Source organism: Ciona intestinalis, chromosome 2 (assembly GCF_000224145.3).
Source record: "Ciona intestinalis chromosome 2, KH, whole genome shotgun sequence".
NCBI lineage: Eukaryota > Metazoa > Chordata > Ascidiacea > Phlebobranchia > Cionidae > Ciona > Ciona intestinalis.
This window is the reverse complement of record NC_020167.2, coordinates 3,501,223-3,521,196: the sequence shown is the minus strand read 5'-3', so window position 1 is coordinate 3,521,196 and position 19,974 is coordinate 3,501,223. Positions and strand designations below refer to the sequence as shown.

At 37.4% G+C, this 19,974-nt stretch overlaps 4 protein-coding genes and 1 long non-coding RNA gene across 5 annotated transcripts in view; 2 read left to right on the top strand and 3 right to left on the bottom strand.

Annotated features, from left to right (window-relative positions):
• Window positions 1-190, bottom strand: part of LOC100181636 (short transient receptor potential channel 7-like) — a 10,509-nt gene extending 10,319 nt beyond the window's left edge. The window contains exon 1 of the mRNA XM_026840886.1: window positions 68-190. Coding sequence (XP_026696687.1) covers window positions 68-190 — 123 coding nt within the window. The remainder of the gene's footprint in view (window positions 1-67) is intronic.
• Window positions 191-1,097: 907 nt separating this feature from the next.
• Window positions 1,098-7,660, top strand: LOC100187121 (cation channel sperm-associated protein 4-like). Its single transcript, XM_002120656.5, has 7 exons — window positions 1,098-1,572; window positions 1,759-1,888; window positions 3,582-3,799; window positions 4,187-4,318; window positions 5,389-5,541; window positions 6,327-6,503; window positions 7,145-7,660. The coding sequence occupies exons 1-7, from the start codon at window positions 1,387-1,389 to the stop codon at window positions 7,616-7,618; spliced, it is 1,470 nt and encodes a 489-aa protein (XP_002120692.1). The 5' UTR covers window positions 1,098-1,386; the 3' UTR covers window positions 7,619-7,660.
• On the bottom strand, window positions 5,445-8,426 carry LOC113475775. The gene is made up of 3 exons (XR_003397546.1): window positions 7,965-8,426; window positions 6,321-6,476; window positions 5,445-5,528 (listed from the first exon to the last, which is right to left on the bottom strand). It is a non-coding gene; the product is annotated as an uncharacterized LOC113475775 (long non-coding RNA).
• Window positions 8,427-9,194: 768 nt separating this feature from the next.
• LOC100184729 (regucalcin-like) lies at window positions 9,195-12,020 on the top strand. The gene is made up of 6 exons (XM_002120728.5): window positions 9,195-9,492; window positions 10,038-10,220; window positions 10,505-10,668; window positions 10,876-11,056; window positions 11,413-11,570; window positions 11,900-12,020. The coding sequence occupies exons 1-6, from the start codon at window positions 9,327-9,329 to the stop codon at window positions 11,948-11,950; spliced, it is 903 nt and encodes a 300-aa protein (XP_002120764.1). The 5' UTR covers window positions 9,195-9,326; the 3' UTR covers window positions 11,951-12,020.
• Window positions 12,021-12,156: 136 nt separating this feature from the next.
• On the bottom strand, window positions 12,157-19,974 carry LOC100183930 (START domain-containing protein 10). The gene is made up of 7 exons (XM_002126522.4): window positions 19,738-19,974; window positions 19,336-19,483; window positions 18,961-19,079; window positions 18,444-18,561; window positions 17,621-17,673; window positions 14,372-14,505; window positions 12,157-13,018 (listed from the first exon to the last, which is right to left on the bottom strand). The coding sequence occupies exons 1-7, from the start codon at window positions 19,894-19,896 to the stop codon at window positions 12,919-12,921; spliced, it is 831 nt and encodes a 276-aa protein (XP_002126558.1). The 5' UTR covers window positions 19,897-19,974; the 3' UTR covers window positions 12,157-12,918.

Here is a 19,974-nt window from a genome sequence, read left to right as displayed (position 1 = left end):
AACTCTACTAAAAGAATAGAGTGCGCTGATCCTACAACGCTAAGCCAACCCAATGCGTTTTTCCCACAATTAGTTTGATCAATAAATCGTCCTTTAGTTCCACTGCGATTCCAGCGGCTACGTTCCCATTAAATCCAATGACACCTAATCCAATATTCCGATTGGTAAAAGCGCGCAACAAGTTTACCATGGTTCATAAAAACAACCACAACCCATACTAACCGCAAACAAATTAAAAAATCTGTAGCTGACCATGGCCTTCTCAATACATTGAGTAGGCCATGCATTGAGTAGGCCATGAGCTGACTTAAACTTTGTTAAAATGTGCGGCTTCATTACGAAAATTCTTTATACTACACATCTATACCGCTATACTTACAGACGTGGGTGGTTCTAGTAGAAACCATCTGATAGATATACCATTGAAGAGTTTCCAAAAGATTACGCACTTTAAAATAAGATCCTAACTTACGATTTACTGCCAAAGACGAATTGTATATTTTAAGAAATCTGAATATTCAAAACTGGAGAGAGCGCTGGCAAGTATAACGTACGGACGCAGTGGCCAAGAGTTGGCCAGTGGCTACTCATTTGTAAATCTAATTTCTATCGAGCTGCGACGTCACGGATATTTTTCCACGTTATAACTGAAGCACCTTCGTCGGTCGTATCGGCGGATAGCATTAGGAATGAATAATGTACACCTTACCACATAACATGTATAATTAAGGGACATATAGTGCCTGGGAGAAGTGGGTATTCAGCCGAAGACACATGATCACTGAACCTGCCTGCGAAGCCGCTTTTTCTATATTCACAAAACAACAGATTTATATATAAACATAAAGCTATTTAACTGTTCTAGTTTTTAAAACTTTTTTTCGTAAAAAAAAAATTACAAAACAGCGAGCACTCACCCCAACTCTGATACCACGAAAAAAGGTTGTTTGAACGAGCAAGCATGAGGATTTAGCTATAACTTGAAATGGTGTCGCGAAGACCTGCAAGATACTATAAAGTATAAACATGTTAAACCATCAATTATAGTTGAACCTAAACTTATGACCATGTTTTTCAAAAAAGCAACGATTTAAGTGCCCGCCCGCTGTACATTTAGAGTAGGCTATAAGCTAAAATCTATATCTGAAGAACATATACACAATTACTTGCAAAATGACCATATGTGTAAGATTTAGTGCTGGTAGGTAAATGTTTACACAACTTTACAGAATATTCTTAGCAGCTGAATTCTTAGCAGCTGAGATTTCCCTGAATGCAAACAATAAACATTATTAAAAACAATGATCACAAACGTCATAATTAATTATTTTTGTTATTTGTAACCAAGTTGTTAAACAAGTATAAAATTGCTAAAATCCTAAAAAAATGTCAAGAAAATGGCAAGCCAAGGTTGGCAGCATCATTAAAACTCAACAGGTGAGCAATTTGCTCTCTTCTCCTGCTGCTAATCATTTTGAGGAAGAAGAAGAAGAAGAAGAGATCCAACAAGATGTTTCAAGGAGGTTCTGCTTTGAATCACAGGAAGATAAAAGAATTAGAAGAAACCGAAAGGTATATAGTATACGGCTATCTCCACAATTACAAAAATACTTTTTTCGATAATCAACGGAAACTAATAAATTTACAATTTTATATCAACCGTCAACTTTTTTACATTTAAAATAAATTTATATATAAACACCTTCAATCGACTATTATAGGCTATTGCTGACTTAAAATTGTTAAATGACGTTTCAGCAAGGCTTGCAAGAGCAACTGGCCGAGGTAGAAGTTGATATCAACGAAGTAGCGGAAAAAGACGATGACGACATTGCGGCATCTGTTTCAATGATGGTAGCTTTCGTTTTGAATTCTGTGTATTTCAAAGGTACGAAAACACTATACAGTTAGTAGTGCGCAAGTATTGAAATATAAATTGTTGCTGTTGTGCTTTGACTGACGTTAAGAAAAAATTGAACCTTGAGGTCCATCTTTACAAGCTTGCTAAAGATTTATGTAAATTGTGCAAAGTGCCGTGGTTCCAATTTCTTTTGTGGGGTATACCGGTAAATTTGTACCAGTGAATTACAGCACATTCGTCAACCTGTATCGTATAAACGAATCGCATTAGCAGCGAACCCATTAGTAATCTTGCCCACGACTCACTTTACACAGCAAAAGCTGGAAAACAATGTAATATACGAAATCTCTAACCAAAAGGTAATAAAATATTAACACAATGACCTATGTACTGGGACGAGTCAGCGACCACATCGAGACTGACAAAACCAATTAAGATAATACGCCCACCCCTTTGATTGACAAGCGTGCATACTTGTTCTTGTTACTTGTATGGTGCGACCTTCACATTGAACCGATTTTGTATGTGGTTTTAGTTGGCTTTAATTTGCGTAGCCTGTAGACAGCAATAACAAGGCGTGTAGGCAAATCCTAGTTTTACTGCATTAACTCTACTATATATAGTAGGGTGGACGAAGATTGGAAATATTTAGCACATTTCAAATATACAGATCGTGTTCTAAAAAATTAACAAGGGTTCATGGAAATTGCGGGGATTGGGTTTTATGATTCCTTAAATGCTTTTTGTTTAATGCCAAATGGGTCGAGAAAATAGTGAAAAGGTGTCCCATCTTTCCCTACCCTACTATATGAGTTTGTGGGTTTCAGGTGATTGATTATACAGCCCGCTCATTTGGCGTAAATGCTTTGGTTTGTTTGAAGCACAAGTACTGATGGTATACATCAGAGGTTGCATTTTAATAAGCAAGATAATTTACAACATAAACCTTTTTTATGGCATAAATGAGTTTACTGTGTGAAGTGCATTGGCACGCGGCCAGCAGCCATAATGGCACATGCTTAATATTTAATGGTGTTGGGCGTCAGGTGACAGTTGATTCTAGGCACGATTAGGTATTCCACATCTCGGGTCTCACTATCGTAACTAGGGAGATATGCGTTTAAGAATAATATACGATACGTGTAAGGATTGCGATATAGCGTTGTAAATGCATCGGCGGCAATGGGCTACGATTCAGCACAGTACGAAATTTATGAATTGTTTATTTACTTCATTCGCTCATATTTCAACAGGCTGATTGCATATTTATAGTAGCTGACCTTTTTCGACTTCGTTTCCATTTACATAAAACATGTAACTGTGTGCCTTCAAAAAGATATTAAAACATTTTATCCTGCATTAAAACCAGATCTTTTTTTCAACGCAAAAAGCCAATTTAATGCGGTTCAGCACTGCTGATAGCTTTGCAATTCAGCGTTTCAAGTTTATAAGTTTTAATCGGAAAAGTGATATATATAGTGGGGTGAGATAAGATGTAATATGTTTTCATTCTTTTGTTTCGTCCCATTTGGTAGTAAGCACAGAACAATAACAAAACTATTTTTAACCTTAGCCCAGTGTCTTTAAAGCGTGATATAATTGTTAAAAACACGATCAGGAATTGCTGTAGGATATGGTTGAATGCATAATTAATGCAACCTTGCCTAAGAATGTAGATGCATTTATTAAGCGATAGATAATTCCATCCATGTTTTTACAGGTATGATTTTTGTCGTGATCGGCATCAACGCATTTCACATTGCCCTGCAAACGGTGGAAACCATAGCTATCCCATATTCATATATCTTCTTTTTCGTGGATAACCTGATCATGGGCATCTTCATATGCGAGATCGTCCTTAAGTGGTACAGCGGTTTTGTTATATTTTGGAAGGACTACTGGAACTTACTAGACTTCATCGTCATATTTGTTTTACACGTATGTATAGTAGATCTAATTCATATTATATACCTGTCAAGACGACAGGGCACACGATGTTATCCGACGGAAACGTCTTCCGGTTATAATATTAAAGATCGCTGTACTTTTGTATCCAGAATAAAATTTTATTATTTGCCTTCATATAATTCTGTTACATTTTTTCGCCCATCATTGAATGGCTACGAATGGAAGATTTTTTAAAAAAGACACGTCTTACGTCAAGTCCCGTCTCCCCCCCCCTGTTCTAGGAAAACCAAATTTCTTTTATGCTGCAAACGGCAAAATTAACTTTCGTGAAGCATTAATGGCGGTGCTTAGAAATGATTCGCCTCTCCATTTATATTGATGTACATTTACGTTAAACAAAGTTAATCTTTCATTTAGTTGGGACCGTGGCTTGCTTTCTTCAGTAACACGAGGTTGCTTCGGATTCTGAGAGTAATTCGAGCATTTAGAAGTTTGAAAACCGTTACTTCACTGACAGGTCTCTCTCTTGTCGTTGAAACCATAATGCAGGTATGCGAAGATTAGTTTACTTCCTTTTTTCTTGGATATTTGTAACACGAAATTTTCGGCGCCGTGGCTCAGTGGTTTAGGCGCTTGCATTGTAACCAAAGAGTACACGATTGAATCACTAATGGGTTGTCCAAGTTATAAGCTAAACCAAAGCAAAAAATTATGCACAAAGTTGAAAAAGTGTGGTAACTACGTGTCTGACCGCGATGCGGTGTGTCGATGAAAGAAGTCGATGACATGAGTTACAGATTTAGTCTAAGATACTGCCACAAGATTTGGTCCAATACTGCAGTCTCAGTCCATGACTCGAGGGTTGTGCATGGTGTTGGTTGGACTATGTGGTGCCGCGGATGGAGTTGGGGAGTGTGTTGTCGATAATGCGAGATGAGGCAGCACCGGTCGCATCCACTCGCATGAACGACTTAAATGGGATTCCAGGGGTTGGGGTAGTGGAGCAAATGTGGGCTAAATTCTAGGTGCTTGACAATGGCCTTAGGCACAAAAAATAATGGCACGAAATTACGGCTTCCTTACTATATAAATACCGCCATTAGCGCCGAGTCGATCGATGAATTGATTTTATGTTTGCGGGTTTTGTCTATTCTACTTATGATGTACACAAAACTAAAGCCCGCAAACGTGCAACCTTATTTGTTTAAGCATCACAATACTCGTTTACAAATATATTAGACTTTTATAGACCGAGCAGAAACCTTTAGACAAAATAAGGGACTTAATTAAAAAAAACACACTTATACGTTTTCCTTAACACAGGACTGACCACAAAAACTATGCCTATAATTACAATTAGTAGCATGGGGGAAGATGGGACACCTTTTCATTCTCATTTTTCATCCCATTTGGTAGTAAACAAAGAACATTCAAAACATTACAAAACTGTATTCTCACGGCTCCCATGAACCGCTGTTTATTGTTTAAAACAAGAGCAGGATATTTAGATAATATGCGCTAAAAGTGTCCCATCTTCCCCCCGTTGTACTATATGTTAAATGTATTCTAAATCTATAGTTAAAAACGTATGTTTTGAATAAGCATACTTTGTTTTCTAGTCGGTGACGGACATGGCAAACATTATGATGCTGCTAATTATCTTCATGGTTGTCCTCAGCGTGGTTGGTGTAAAGTTGTTTGGAAAGTATGTGCCCGAGTACTTTGGAGATCCCATCAAATGCATGTTCTCTATATTTGTCTGTTTTACACAGGTAAATCAAATCAAATGGAACTGTTTGTGTATATAATGCATATATAGCCTAATATAGGGTGTATATGCGCAGTGTGTAAGTATGCCAAATCTGTAACGACTAAATTTGATATAGTAGGGTGGGAGAAGATGGGATACCTTCTCAATTTATTTTTTTGTCCCATTCGGCAGTAAACAAAGAAAATTCAAAGAAATATGAAACCGTATCCTCACGACTCCGATAGAGCGCTATTAATTGTTTAAAACACGATCAGGTCATTTGGATATTATGTGCTAAAGGTGTCCCATCTTCCCCCATCCTACTATAGTTATTTTACAAAACCGCAAACATCGTAATAATAGTTTTTTTTTCACGCCATTTAATTAATAAATAAACTAATAAATGCATTTCAATGACAAAATAGTATATCTAAATTATGATACTATAATGATACATTTCTCTCTATATAGTAGAGTGGGGTAAGGTGGGACACCTTTCCATTCTATTTTCTCGTCCCACTTGGTAATAAACATCACAGAACATTCAAAGAATTATAAAACTATATCTCGACGACTTCCATAAACCATTGTTAATTGTTTAAAACACGATCAGGATAGTTGAATATTATGCGTGATAAAGGTGTCCCGTCTTTCTCCACGCTACTATACTATATAGAATATATTATCTCTGCAGTTATACATTAATTTAAGCGCGGCTTTTAATGCGGCATTATATTAAGCAGCGTATCAAAAGCAACTAATCTGTCGGTATTAATGTAATATTTAAATTTAAAGTTTTACCTGTAGGATGGGTGGATGCAAATCTTCCGCAACTTTGAGAGGTACGCTGAGGAGGATAAGTTCACTTACATATCTGCTTGTTGCTTCTTCATCCTGACCATCCTCATGGCTGCATTTATCATTGCGAACCTCATCGTTGCTGTGGTAACCACCAATCTGGATCGAGCAATGAAAGAAATGAAGGTATTTGAAACAAATTAAGTATTTTTGTTTTGAATTTGTTTTATATGCCTGAAATTTGTTTGTTCAACGCAAGGGCAGTTTTATTTTTATTTTTTTGGGGGTAGAGTAGGATTAGACATTTCCATTCTGTTTTCCTGTTTCCCTATTTGGTGGTAAAAACAAAAGAATTATATACCCGTGTATCCTGGACTCTAAACGAGCGTTGTTAATTGTTAGAACCACGATCAGGAAACATAGGATCTACTTTCCAACGGTATCTCATTTATATTAATATTCTGTTACGAATTAACGCTTTAGCACGCAATAGGAATTTGTATTACGTAGTCTGGGGGGTGATGGGACACGTTTTCATTCTATTGTCTCGTTCCATTTAGTAGTAAACAAAGAACATTAAAATTATTATAAAACCGTATCTTCGCGATCCCCATAAACCGTTACTAATTGTTTAAAACACAATGAGCATATTTGGATATTACGTGCTAAATAGTGTCACAGTATAACAGCGTTACTATAAGTCCAATAACACTAACATCGGATTAAGCCTACTTATGAAAAGAAGTTCAATAATTTAATTTGCACTGCTTTATGAGCCGGTTAAGGCGAACATGTTTAATATACTTTAAATTGGATTACTTTCTCAGGAAGAACAGCGGTCGAAGCGTGACACTTTGCCATTGGAAAGTAAACAAGACAAACAAAACAAGAAGCTGGAGATCGAGGGAGAGGAAGATGAAGTCCCGGATGTTGGTTTGGTGCACATCTCTGAAGTCCTGGAGAATGGTACGATGGGAGGGGGAGGAGTAAACGTGGATGCTCTGAAGCCTCAGCGTCCTCTTTACAAGTGCGACGTCTCTCATATTACGACTGAGAAGCTGGAGGATTACTTTTTGCTTCTTATTGCCTTGGATGAAAATCTGAAAGCGCATCAGGAGATCCGAGACGTTTTGTCGGGTGTCCTCCGACAAATCAGAGGACTTAATGATACGGCTGGCGGTGATGCGGAAGCAGCGAGGCTATTGATCGGGCAGCGAAAGTCCGCGAGCTTGTATGATGATTTATCGCGGACTACCATCCGGAGCAGAATGGAACAAGATGACGAAGAGCGAAAGGAATAGGATTCAGTGACAACAAAAATAATAAATTTACTATAAAGATGCTTCGTGATTTATGTTTGTTGTGTGACAATGTGGTATCGATACCAACAACTTTTAATACGATGCCTATAACCTATTCGATGCAGAATACGAAAAAAGTAACAAAATATAGTACTGTGGGGTAAGATGGATACCGTTAGCTTTTGATTCCATGTTTGCTGGTCGTGTTTAAACAATTTACAACGTGGTTATGCATATCTAATCTATTTTTAGTGTAATAAGACGAGAAAACGTGTCCAATCTCACCCCCCGTCGGTTTGGTTTAAGCAGACAAAACATAACAGAGAGATATGAAATGATTACTCACGTGTTATAGTGGCCAAGCGCCTAGCATCCAATGTCACAAATACCTATTTTGTAAAGAATCTTACTTCAAAACTGCCTGGTACTAAGTGGACCTAGGTCCACTCGACGTCTCTACAATTACGACTAAAACACTTCCGCGTTTGTAAAAACGGCCCAAAAATGGTTAACTGTGCCGAAACGCGCACACGTTGCAATCACCCGGAGGAACAAAACTCAGGAACAACTTAATGGTAATTACAAGTAAAGTGAGCTAGTACTCAACCATGCATAAAGTAGAGTGTCACACAACTGTAATAGAATGCAAACACAAATTTACTCGGAACTATAGAAAGGAGGTTTCTGTTTTCACTGTCTGTAATTTCGGTGTTCAGTGTCACTTTTGTTTCATGTTGTTAAAGGGCACATCATATTGTTAAAGGGCACATCTCCATTTACTTATTTGTTTAATGGGAATTTACCTATGGAGTGACTCCTTTTCAGCTATAAGTATGTGTATGTCAGTTGAAATTTTAAATGTGTTTATATAGAAGTAGAATCAATGAAATAAGTGTGTGTGTGGGAAGGTGGTAATTAATGTAACTTCACAATCGAAGCATGTAGTCGTGGATCATGTGTTTAAGTACACTGGTCTGTCGGCAATCAACCAGAGACCCCAATTGCCGCAGGTTTTTAAAACCTTGCTGTATATGCTGTCTTACAACAGAGAAAAAAGAGAGCTTTTTATATCTTTTAACATTTTAACCCAAATCAGAAATCGAAGACAGAAAAAGTATATTTTAGAACGAAATGGTGTCAGTTGACTCAGTTCTACGAAATGAGAGAGCGAGCATATTATTTGTTTCCCCGGCCACAGGAAAACACACAAGCTGTAAACACATACAATGATTGCATCATACTTTTCAGTTATTCCGAGGTTTTAAACATTTAATACTTTGGGCTTTTGATAATTGATAAACCATGTCATGAACGCAGTCGCTACACGTGACATGTTGTGTTAACTGCATATTACAAATTGGGTAGTTAACAGGTTTCCTTATTTTGAAATTTAATAAAAATATAGTATGTTAGCCAGCAACGAACAAAATGCTCAATCTAACTTGATCTTCCAGTTATGTGAAACGATACCAGCAATAACAAACGCAAACCTCAAAAGCTGGCGCTTCTGCACGGTTGACTGCACTCGGCTAGTGAGCTCACAAAGAAAGGCTTATGTTGCGGATATTAGCGAAGTGTTTCTGCAAACATGCAGACTGTTAATGAGTGAACAGCGGTTGTGTGGTCTAGTTACTGCTTCAGCTATTTCACAGCAGAAGGGTGCAATTCAGGTGTGGGAAGCTCAGAGTCGTACCGACACTTCAGTAAAATGTCAGCAGTAAAAGTTGAGCTTGTTCATAATTACGACTGTCAACTTGGTGAAGGTCCACACTGGGACGACCAAACGCAGACGCTACTGTTTGTTGATATCGACAACTCAGCTATACATCGATGGAACCCTGCCACGAAACAAACTAAAACAACGATCGTAAAAGGTTAGCAAATAAAGAGTGAAAATAATCGACTCGCTCATTGTCTACATATAGTTCATTCACTTGAGCCACTCTTATCCTCGTTTATATGTAAATTAACCTAGCGCTCGTCGTATAAACGTGAGCGAATTTCGTGCTCAATTGACTGCTGTTATAGTGCGTATTACTCGTATTTGAAGTAGTAACATGAAATAGATATGTGCCATATCCATTATCTGGAGAAAATCTTAGGATTTTCAACCCTACGTATGTTTGAATTAAGAAATATCTTCGCGTGCTGGGTAACGACATGTTATGTTTTAACACTGATGTTCTGTTTTATACACGTCTTGCCCGAAGCAATAACTTCTAGGTTAGAAGTAGGTACGCTTAACCGCTGTGCCACGGCGTCAATAATTTTAGACGCACAATATCGATGGCATATTTGCCAAGGCGTATAAAGCCCTTTAAAACATTACTAAACTACACACGCACACAAAAGATATTCAGTAGCACATTTATAAAGTATAGAACTTACTATTTGGTCTGATTACTATACGAATTTCCAGACTCTTCTATCGGAGCCGTTGTCCCGCGAAAATCTGGTGATTTAATGATCGCTGCAGGACACAGGTTTGCCTCCTGGAATGAGAACACGGGTGAGAGCGAAACGTTTAAAGAAGTAAACCTTGAATTTCCAACGAGTCGATTCAACGACGGAAAATGTGACCCGGCCGGCAGATTCTGGGCGGGTAAGAAAATTGTATAGTATACCGTGGGGTAAGATGGGACACCTATAGCGCATAATATCCAAATATCCTGATCGTGTTTTAAACAATTAACAACGGTCTATGGGAGTCGTGAGAATAGGGTTTTATAATTCTTTGAATGTTCTTTGTTTACTACCAAATGGGACGAGAAAATGAAATGAAAAATTGTCCTAATTTTCCCTATACTCCACTAGTACTATTTACCCCTTTAAAGTTGTGTTATTCACAGTATTAGGATACTCGGCGTCTAAACTAAACTTGCATAGGTACCATGGGAAGGGAAAAAGTTGCTGCTTCTCCCGACCGATTGCAAGGCAAGCTTTATTGTCTCGACATTGATCATTCCGTAAAGACAAAGGTTTATCCGGTAGATATTTCCAATGGTCTTTCATGGACGAGCAATACAATGTACTACTGCGACTCGTTGAAGGTAAGATTGTTCTAATTTGAATAAAAAAAGTGCGACCTATATTTTTGTACAGTCGTTTGTGTTACTTTACAATATTGCTATTCCTTCTGATTGAGCAACAAAATAGAGGCAACCAAAGTACAACAATGAATATTTCGTTGCCCATATACTGCATACTAAAAAATTACATGCGATCTACGAACATAAATTGTTTTGTTTTTCACACAGCTTACGATAGACGCTTACGATTACGATGTAACCACGGGCGAAATAAAAAATATGAGGGAAGTTGTGAAGTTTGATCGTGAGAAGGAAGGAGTTCCAGATGGCCACTGTATTGACACCGATGGTAACTTATGGGTGGCAATGTTTTTCACCGGCCAAGTGATCAAAGTTGACCCGAGGACAGGTAGGTTACGGAACGTTTAAGGCTAATTTCAGTTTTTGTATTGGTATACTAAAGGGTAGGGGAAGATGGAACACCTTTTTATTCTGTTTTTTTTTTTTTTTTTTTTTGACGGAGATTAACCAGATTTAGTACTGTGGGGTCAGAATTTTTTTATAATTTTTTTAATGTTTTTTTGTTTACTACCAAATGGAACGAGAAAATAAAAAGGTGTCCTATCTTTCTTATCATATACCATATATTTCTGTTGTAAAATTACCTCGTTAATTGGCCACCCACCCGATTGTGTTGCATATTTGAGTACAGTTCCATTGATGTGATATGTCAAAACTGCTAACATCTTGTTAATCATTGCATAGGAGAGAAGCTGCAATATGTGAAAGTAAGCGACATCGCTCTCAAAACAACGTCGGTATGTTTCGGAGGTCCGAACTTGGACGAAATGTACGTCACGTCGGCAAGGAACAAGCCGCTGATAGAACCGACGGAAAACGGCATTTCAGGAGCACTGTTTAAGGCAAGTAGATAAGTTAAATGTTAGAATACTCACATGAGAGAATACTCACATGAGAATAAACTGAACGAACATGCATACCTGTCAATGCAATTTGGAATTGAGCTAAACAACGCTTGTTTTATTACAGTTGGGGGGATAGATACCGTTAGCAGTTAGAACATAATATCCCATATTTTCTGATCGTGTTTTACTAATTAAACAACGCTCTTTTACAGTCGTGAAAATATGGTTATTTGATTCAAAATATATGTCTTGTTTACTAACAAATGAAAAGGAAAATAGAAAAACATTGACCATCTTACCCCAACCTACTATGTATTTATTTTCAGATTACAGGCCTTGGCGTACGAGGACCCCCAGCAAATGTGTACGAAGGATGATTATTAACAGAATTTTGAACTATTTTTGTTAATTTCTGAAATAAATTGCAATTACGATTTTAACGCGCAGAAATGTAGCGACTGACCGTTTTTTTACACGCTCGTATTTTCAGAGACCAAAAAATATGTTATTGTAAAATGCTGCAGTAACATACTTTTGTTTCAGCCATAAGTACTGTTGTACGGATTCGTATTCACATAAGCAATGCAATTGAAAATAATTTATTTGGAACACCGCTAGGTGGCGCCACTGCATTATGTATCAAACCTTACTTTACGGGTAACGTAAAACGCGTGCAAAGAGCATGTGGAATATGACACGGTAATAATGAAACAAAAATTAAGTTCTGATCGTCAGAAGCACCACCACCAAAAATTGGGACACATATATTCGGATGCAAAAAATAAAAGCAAAAATTGTGCCAGTTCGGTTGTGTTGGTTGGTAGTTTGTACAAATGAAGAAATGTGCAGGGTCGCTATGAACGATGATTGTACAGCGCTCGAATGTACCAGAAAAAACTACAGCAAAGTAAACTACAAGGTATAAGAGATATTCGGAGGGTCACACAAGCAAATGAAACGTGAGATTTTATAAAATGATTCTAAAATCTAGGAACTGCTACGAGGTGACAACAATATAAAGATTATTCACGGAAATAACGTTCTTTAAACATGTGCGGTTATAATAGACTGGTCAATTCTTTGTATACAAGTTAGTTTTAACAGAAAAAGAGGAACACAGACTAAACGTACCGAAACCATTGCAAACGCGTGTATAAAATCCGAGCCGAAAGAACGCGGGCTCTCTCGGCTATTGCACACATAAAAATTTTTTTTTGAAATTTTAAAAGTGGGATAATTGAATATTTTTTAAAGTAACCAACAGACGAGAATGAAACGTTGAATATTAAGTGGGTAGTTGCCTAAAGAGAAGGCACGAGGGTCCACGAGGTCAAAGTTGAAAAGGTCACACATCCTCGTCGTCGCTAATCTCTTCAGGGTCACGTCCGTTAGCGGCGCTGTCCTCAGAAAGAGCAGTTTCGTCAATAATTTCAACTTTTTCAACCCTGGAATATATTGTGATACAAATATAAATAAGCGAGTTACTCTTAATTTGTTGGTATCACTACTCGCGAGACAGTTGTAAAAACCAATAACATGCAAATTAAAACTAGCTTTAATGGGGAAGTAGACAATATGCTGGCGCTTTCACAACTATTGGTTTGCATTTTGTTTTCGTCTTAAATATTTACGTATATCATTTCCGCGTTCGTATAACAGTACATTCTACAGAACTACTTTGATTCCAAATGTTCCAATTTTCGAATCGTTTGGCACCCGTACATTATTACTCTCGAAAGCAACGATCAATGGAAATGCGAGAAAAATTAACAAAACAACCGTTATCCTTCTCACTTAGCGATAGCGGAAACATTCGATTAACAGAGTATTTGTAAGCCGGATAATGGGCGACCATATCCCATGCTTCATGCATGCTATATAGGTTTGATAGACGAGCATGCACTGATCGATTCGGAATCGAAGAACACGGAGCAATGCGACAGCGAGGAGCAATCAAATGACTGTATAATGCGCTCAATCGATTGGGATTTGGAGGTGATTATCAATTAGAATAATGCTTCAATGCCGAAATAAACAAAGCATCGATTTCAGACGAAGGGTGTTCTAGTTCGAAGTAGTCATACCGATCCTGACATTGCTACTGTCAAGTCGTGTTTGAATTACTGTCTATTCGTAACATAAAATAAGCTTTGAAATATAAATATCGCTTAACTTCATTGTGTTTATTGGAAACATACAACATACAAGAGGAGTTGTCGTATGTAGTAGGGTGGGTTAGGATGGGACATGTTTATATTCTCGTTTTTTTAGTCGCATTTGGTAGTAAATAAAAACATTTATAGAACTGCATAATAGTATTCTCACAACTTTAAAATGGTGTTCTTAATTGTTAAAAACATAATTAGAAAATATGGGATATGCATGTGCTAACGGTATCTAATCTTACCATACAGTACTGACTGGATAGAGTTGTAAAATTAACAAAAACAACAAACACGGCTTATACATAACCAGCGTTGAAAGAAGTAAATACGGAGAGCGAATATTATGAGATAAAGCGACTGATTCCGTGGAAAAATATTAAAATACGTAACTTAATCCATAACATGTATAATACATTACTCATTCTATGTAGTGATGTGGGGTAAGATGGGACACCTCTAGCACATGATATCCAAACATCCCGATCGTGTTTTATACAATTGACAGCGGTCCATGTGAGGATAAGGCTTTATAATTCTTTGTTGACTACTAAATGGGACGGGAAACATAACTAATAGGTGTTCCATCTTCCCCTACCAAAAAATGCGTGAAACGACCTTAATAAGCGTTCTTACCTCGCGGATAATTTTCCAGGCTTAGCGGTTGGAAGCCGACACTGTTCCGGCCACAACCATGGCTTGAAGTTGGCGCTGTGCTTGTTCTTCCAAGCTCCGTATTTCTTCGCAGCTTTGTGGATACGATGGATTACCTGAAGTGCGAAAACAGGATTAGAAAAAATGGCAGTTTTAGAAATTCAATAATTACGAAGAAACTACAGTTTATGGTATTATTGTACACTTTTTGTGGTTTATTATATTTAGAGAACAAATCAACACAGTCATCGGCGTCGCAGTCGGTATATATAGATATACTAAATGTGGTTGCCAATATTCTGACCTGTCTTAAAATATTTAACATTCGCTCGATTTTCATTAAATCCTGTTGTTTTTGGCAGTGCTTTGTTTTAGGTATATTATTGTATGTGTGTGGAAATGCCGCACCCAAATTGCAAATTTTTTCGACCACGTTTGAAGTTTAAGTATGATTAATTTCGCACGAAATAAACCAAGACTTGGAATCCAGTTTCACTACAATGACAATCCCCATAATTGCATGCGTGAGAAAGCTCAAGGATTTGTAAACTAGCCTTTGCTATCGATGAATATCTCGGTTAAGATGTTATGCGACCATTGATTTAAACGCCAGGTTGGTGCAACAGAAGCTTAATGGGCTTGCTATTGGCTTGTAAGAGCGAGGATTACTGGTAAGTACTATTAGCAGTCGATCTGCAGTCTCTTGTACCGGGATAAGTAGTTGATTTGGAATTTTAATTCTAGTCAACACACGGGTCAAACGGGTTGTTTTTTAAGCAGCTTTCTTTTCGGCTTACACACAAAAAATCATTTTTTGGGCGAAGGGTGAGGATTTATGGATCCGCGGCATGCGATATTATGACGTCACATAGGAGTTGCCATGCTACTGTAATTGATATAAAAGGCGCCGATCACGTTCGGAGGAAAACCGAAAGCGAGGGATCGGAGAAATCGATGTAGCCGCATGTGCTGTTCAAACTTGTTAACGCATGTACTGTGGGAATGTCGGTCATTAAAAATTAATGTCTTGTCGTCGCATTTGGTCACACCCGTGTAAAATATTGGCCAAACATTGAACAAAGTCAGAATGCTATGTTTAATTAAATGTTATTTAATTAATTTTTTCATTGTATTGTCTGTAGGGTGTAACGGTCACGCCTTTTATCCAAAACAATATTTCTTTTTATCAATCAGCGTGTTTTAACAACTGTTGTTTTACCGGTACTACCCGTCTTTTCGCTTTTGTCAACTCTCTTGTTTTTCTTAATCGTGACCGAAGAGACGAAATAAAATTTCATTCATTCTTTCATGCTATGATATCATCGTTCATTCATTCATTCATTCATTCATTCAATTATTCATGCTATGCTTTAGAATGGGAAGTGGGAACTTGTTGGATGCGTATGTTGTATGTACATTTTATACACTATTGTAACATATCTATAAGCTACATATTCAGTGTGGTGGATTGTTGTGTTGTTAATACATATACTGGACCGATTCGGTTCGCTTATATCATGGCCAGCCGGTTATGAAAATGAAAACTATTGCCGAATATGAAACCAGCATTGACGGAAGCGGCATTGTGTTGTGTAACTAAGGATACGTTTCTGCCCAGTTGTTAACAAAGATTGCCACATGTGGCACACCGGCACCTGTTTCGTTTGTTGCAGAGGCGTAACACGAAGCATTGATTGTCAAAGCGTGAATAATTGAGGAGAAATCATGTGCTTAATGTTACAATTATACTTTACGAACGTGCTCTGGAAAGTTTGGAAATGGGGTTATAGTATACATAGCCTACCCATGATATAAAAATCGTGTCGTTGGCAGAAATGCAATACGAGACGACCACTCGACTCAAAACATTGCGCAAAGACTGTTATAAATCACCATTCAATGTTTAAATAATACTGCATATTTGCATCAAACCAGTTCTGTTTAAAACTTGTACGTAGACTTTACATGAAAATATAATGATGGATAAATGAGTATACTAGTGAGATTAACGTTTCATAAAATTTAATACATTTAGCTGCCGGCAAGGCACTTATGGAGAGATTATAGTTCACTAAGCAGTCATAGACAACCGTAAGACGTGCGTCTCTGCATTCATTGCGTTAATGGTTTGGTTCATTCTTTCTAAGAGAAACGGAGACAATTTGTCGTTCAGTCTCCCTCTTGGGCCCTGACCATTGTTCATTTTTTGTACCAGAATGTATTCTTACACGTGTAAAAAATTAAAGAGTAAATTATCACTAATTCGATGACAACGCGCCTCCAACGCAAGTAAATACCACTGCGGCGTTCAGTTTCTAGGAAAAATACGAATTGTCACTCTGCTTAAAGTTAAAGCAAGCGCTGAGCAGTTGCTTTTACACTCAACACAGTCTATGAATAGCGTGCAGTGCAATCTACAAGCCAACCTGTGGCAGACGTAATAATAAATAATTAAGGAAGCCCGTCATGCAGACTGTAGTAGGGGCGTCTACTGGTAATCAGCCGCCACCGAAATAGTAAACTACAACCCTTTAACTGCGGGCAAATGGGCAATTGGTACCGACGTGGCAAATCACCAGATAGGAAGCACACGACACAAACACAATCAACGCAGCAGGAATCAATGCAAACTAGCTTCGCCGGCCGGGCATATGGGTGGGTCGCAATAAGAACTGACTATTTGATGCTAAATATAGACTCCAGCCATCCCTTCGATATATACGCCGATTGTACAGTGACTACCAACGTCCGATGACGAAGCGAACCGTGCCATTAGCTTTGTTTAACAAATGAAACTATCAATAATGTACGGTGGGGCACGTAGAAGCAAACCAAGTGCACGGAGAAATGAATCACACTGCGCAAATACACAGCAAACTTTGACCGTCTGTTTTGAACAGTGAACGGTGACGTAATCTTACTCAAATCATGCCCATATGGTTACTGAAAACAGCACACCAAACTATAAGCGCTAATGTTGGCAGGTAAATGTTCTGTTTCATTTAACCGTTTATCCTGAGATTTCATACATAAACGATTGCGCAATCCTGGGCGGAAATGGTTAATCTATAGGAGACGTGTTTGCTTTAAACAACCAAGGGAAATTTTCCAGCGTTCACTCACGATGCCGTGCTCAGACTGGTAGACAATATTAACACATTGATTAAATGAATAACTAAAATGCCAACACCTAATCGGGTTTAAATTAAAACTAAACCAATACATTCTTACCTTTGGAGTAAAAAACTCAGCCACCTTGTTCACCACCCACTTAGGAAGAGAACCTGTAGGTTAAATGTATCGTATTAATTCCCCGCTATGGGTTGGATCATAAGTTAAGTTCACAAAAGCTAATTTAAACTGGAGGAAGTAATGCAGGTAGTTTGTATCACAACACTCGTTATGAACTGTTATGCAGGGTTAGAGAAACAATAGTTCTGGCTGGGTTTAAGTTATAACAATAAGATGATAATAATAATAATAAGCGCACAGAGAAATGAATCACACTGCGCAAATATACAGCAAACTTGCATGCGTGGAAGTACAGTAGGGTGGGGGAAGATGGGACACCTTTAGCACATGATATACAAATATTTTAATCAAGTTTTAAACAATTAACAACGGTCTATGGGAGTCGTGAGGATACAGTTTTATATTTCTTTGAATGTTCTTTGTTTACTAACACATAGGACGAGAAAATAGAATGTAAAGGTGTCCCATCTTCTCCCATCCTACTATATAATATATAGTAGGGTGGGTGAAGATGGGACACATCTGCATTCTAATTTTTCATCCCGTATGGCAGTACACAGATATTTTAATAAATGATAAAACTTTATCCTTATGAATCCCATAGACCTTTGTTAATTGTTTAAAACTTGATTAAAATATTTGTATATCATGTGCTAAAGGTATCTCGCCATCCCCCGCCTTACTATAATACCTTTATTTGTCTCGTCGATTTTGAAAGCAAAGATTTAAAAATATTGAAAACAAAAAGACAGGGTATAGCAAAAACACAACTGTATATAGAATAAAGTATCTTTAGACCTACCTCGCGGGTCAAAATGAGTTAAGTATAAAAACTCAGCAGAATTTGGTCCAGTGGGTCGAATTAAATATCCAGTAACCAATGAGATTGCTCTCACCATATTATTTCTGGGTGGGTAGTCCTGTAATTTGGATATAAAAAAAACACATTTTTTTGCATTTTTTATACCAACCTATTATTGTATATTGTACAGTTTAGACTAGAAAAAAACTGATCACTTCAGTTTTAAATTAAAGATAACAGGTTGAATTTTACTCTATATAGATGAGATCTAATGGCAACTATGGCAGAGGATGTTGGATTGAAGCCAGAGTTGGCCAACCAGTTTAAAGTCAGAGTTGGCCAACCAGTTTAAAGTCAGAGTTGGCCCATTGTGATATTGCAAATATGCAAATAAGAATTTGTAGAAAAAAATACAATCTCCATGTAAACTGTTATTCCAGAATTTTTGACTATTAAACTAAAATACTTCTAATTCTGCACCGACAAACCACTGGTATAATACAACAGAATAACTTACGCTGTGTGAAACAGATTTGTTGATCATTAAATATTCTTTTGGGTCCCTCATGCTGGGGTAGGCAATCCACGAACATAGGAATAATACATCTCTGGACTTCACTGGGGTGGGACATTTTACTATGGAGTGGAACAATAATATTGTTTATATGTGGAATGTATTGAAGTGGGTCCCAAACAACTTTTTTTGTCAAAAACGAACCGCGGATAATTTAATGTATGCAGATTTAGAACATATTTTTTTCTAAACATTTCATATTTATTTGTAGTTCTAATAAAAACGTTAATGTTAAGTTGTTAACGAATGCAAAAATCAACTTTGGAAAATTTCTAGTGGACGAACAATGGTTTTGTCAGACTATTAGCTCTAATATACCTGCATAGTATGAGACTGTGTTATTAACACACAGTTTGCATATTTCCTTCATTTCTATCATATCATGGTCCCATTTTCTCCTGTATTCAGTGTCATGTACAACATCAAATAATGTGGCAGCTGACACATCGCTAAATGACGTCACTGCCTGCAATGATAAATGCTTAGCATTAGGAGCACTTCCAAATGCATCTGTCTCGAGTGAGAAGGGTGCACATGCATTATGAATGAGCCTTACAACGCGTATTTGTAAAGTGACTAAATTTGATTACTGAGCAGTGATAGGATTACTATGACTGAACAATTTCCTTGAAGTATCAAACTAATAACAGGAGCTAATGATTCTGTAATACTGCCTAATTGAAAATTGAGAGTAATAGATATATGAATAATGCATTATACCTTTAGGAGCTTAACATTTGAATTTGCCTGGTTCCTCGTCGAGACACAGACATTCTTCTTATTGTAGCAGATCTCCCATCCCACCTCTTCTTCTACCATTGATTTAAAATCTTTAAAACTTTGATCGTCAGCAGGGTAGACAACATCTTCATCATTCATTGCGAAAAATTGGTAAAAACACTAATAAACTTAGAAGTGATTCCAACCAAGCAAAAATGCTGCAAATTAAAGTATACT

Bases quoted from the DNA above. Each gene is read 5' to 3' on its own strand.
- LOC100187121 (XM_002120656.5), top strand. From the start codon at position 1,387: ATGTCAAGAAAATGGCAAGCCAAGGTTGGCAGCATCATTAAAACTCAA. The intron at 1,573-1,758 runs GTATATAGTATA...ATGACGTTTCAG, and splicing joins GAATTAGAAGAAACCGAAAG to CAAGGCTTGCAAGAGCAACT. The intron at 4,319-5,388 runs GTATGCGAAGAT...TTTGTTTTCTAG, and splicing joins TCGTTGAAACCATAATGCAG to TCGGTGACGGACATGGCAAA.
- LOC100184729 (XM_002120728.5), top strand. From the start codon at position 9,327: ATGTCAGCAGTAAAAGTTGAGCTTGTTCATAATTACGACTGTCAACTT. The intron at 10,221-10,504 runs GTAAGAAAATTG...AAACTTGCATAG, and splicing joins GGCCGGCAGATTCTGGGCGG to GTACCATGGGAAGGGAAAAA. The intron at 11,057-11,412 runs GTAGGTTACGGA...ATCATTGCATAG, and splicing joins CAAAGTTGACCCGAGGACAG to GAGAGAAGCTGCAATATGTG.
- LOC100183930 (XM_002126522.4), bottom strand. From the start codon at position 19,896: ATGAATGATGAAGATGTTGTCTACCCTGCTGACGATCAAAGTTTTAAA. The intron at 19,080-19,335 runs GTATATTAGAGC...TCCACTCCATAG, and splicing joins CACAGTCTCATACTATGCAG to TAAAATGTCCCACCCCAGTG. The intron at 13,019-14,371 runs GTAAGAACGCTT...AATATATTCCAG, and splicing joins CCTGGAAAATTATCCGCGAG to GGTTGAAAAAGTTGAAATTA.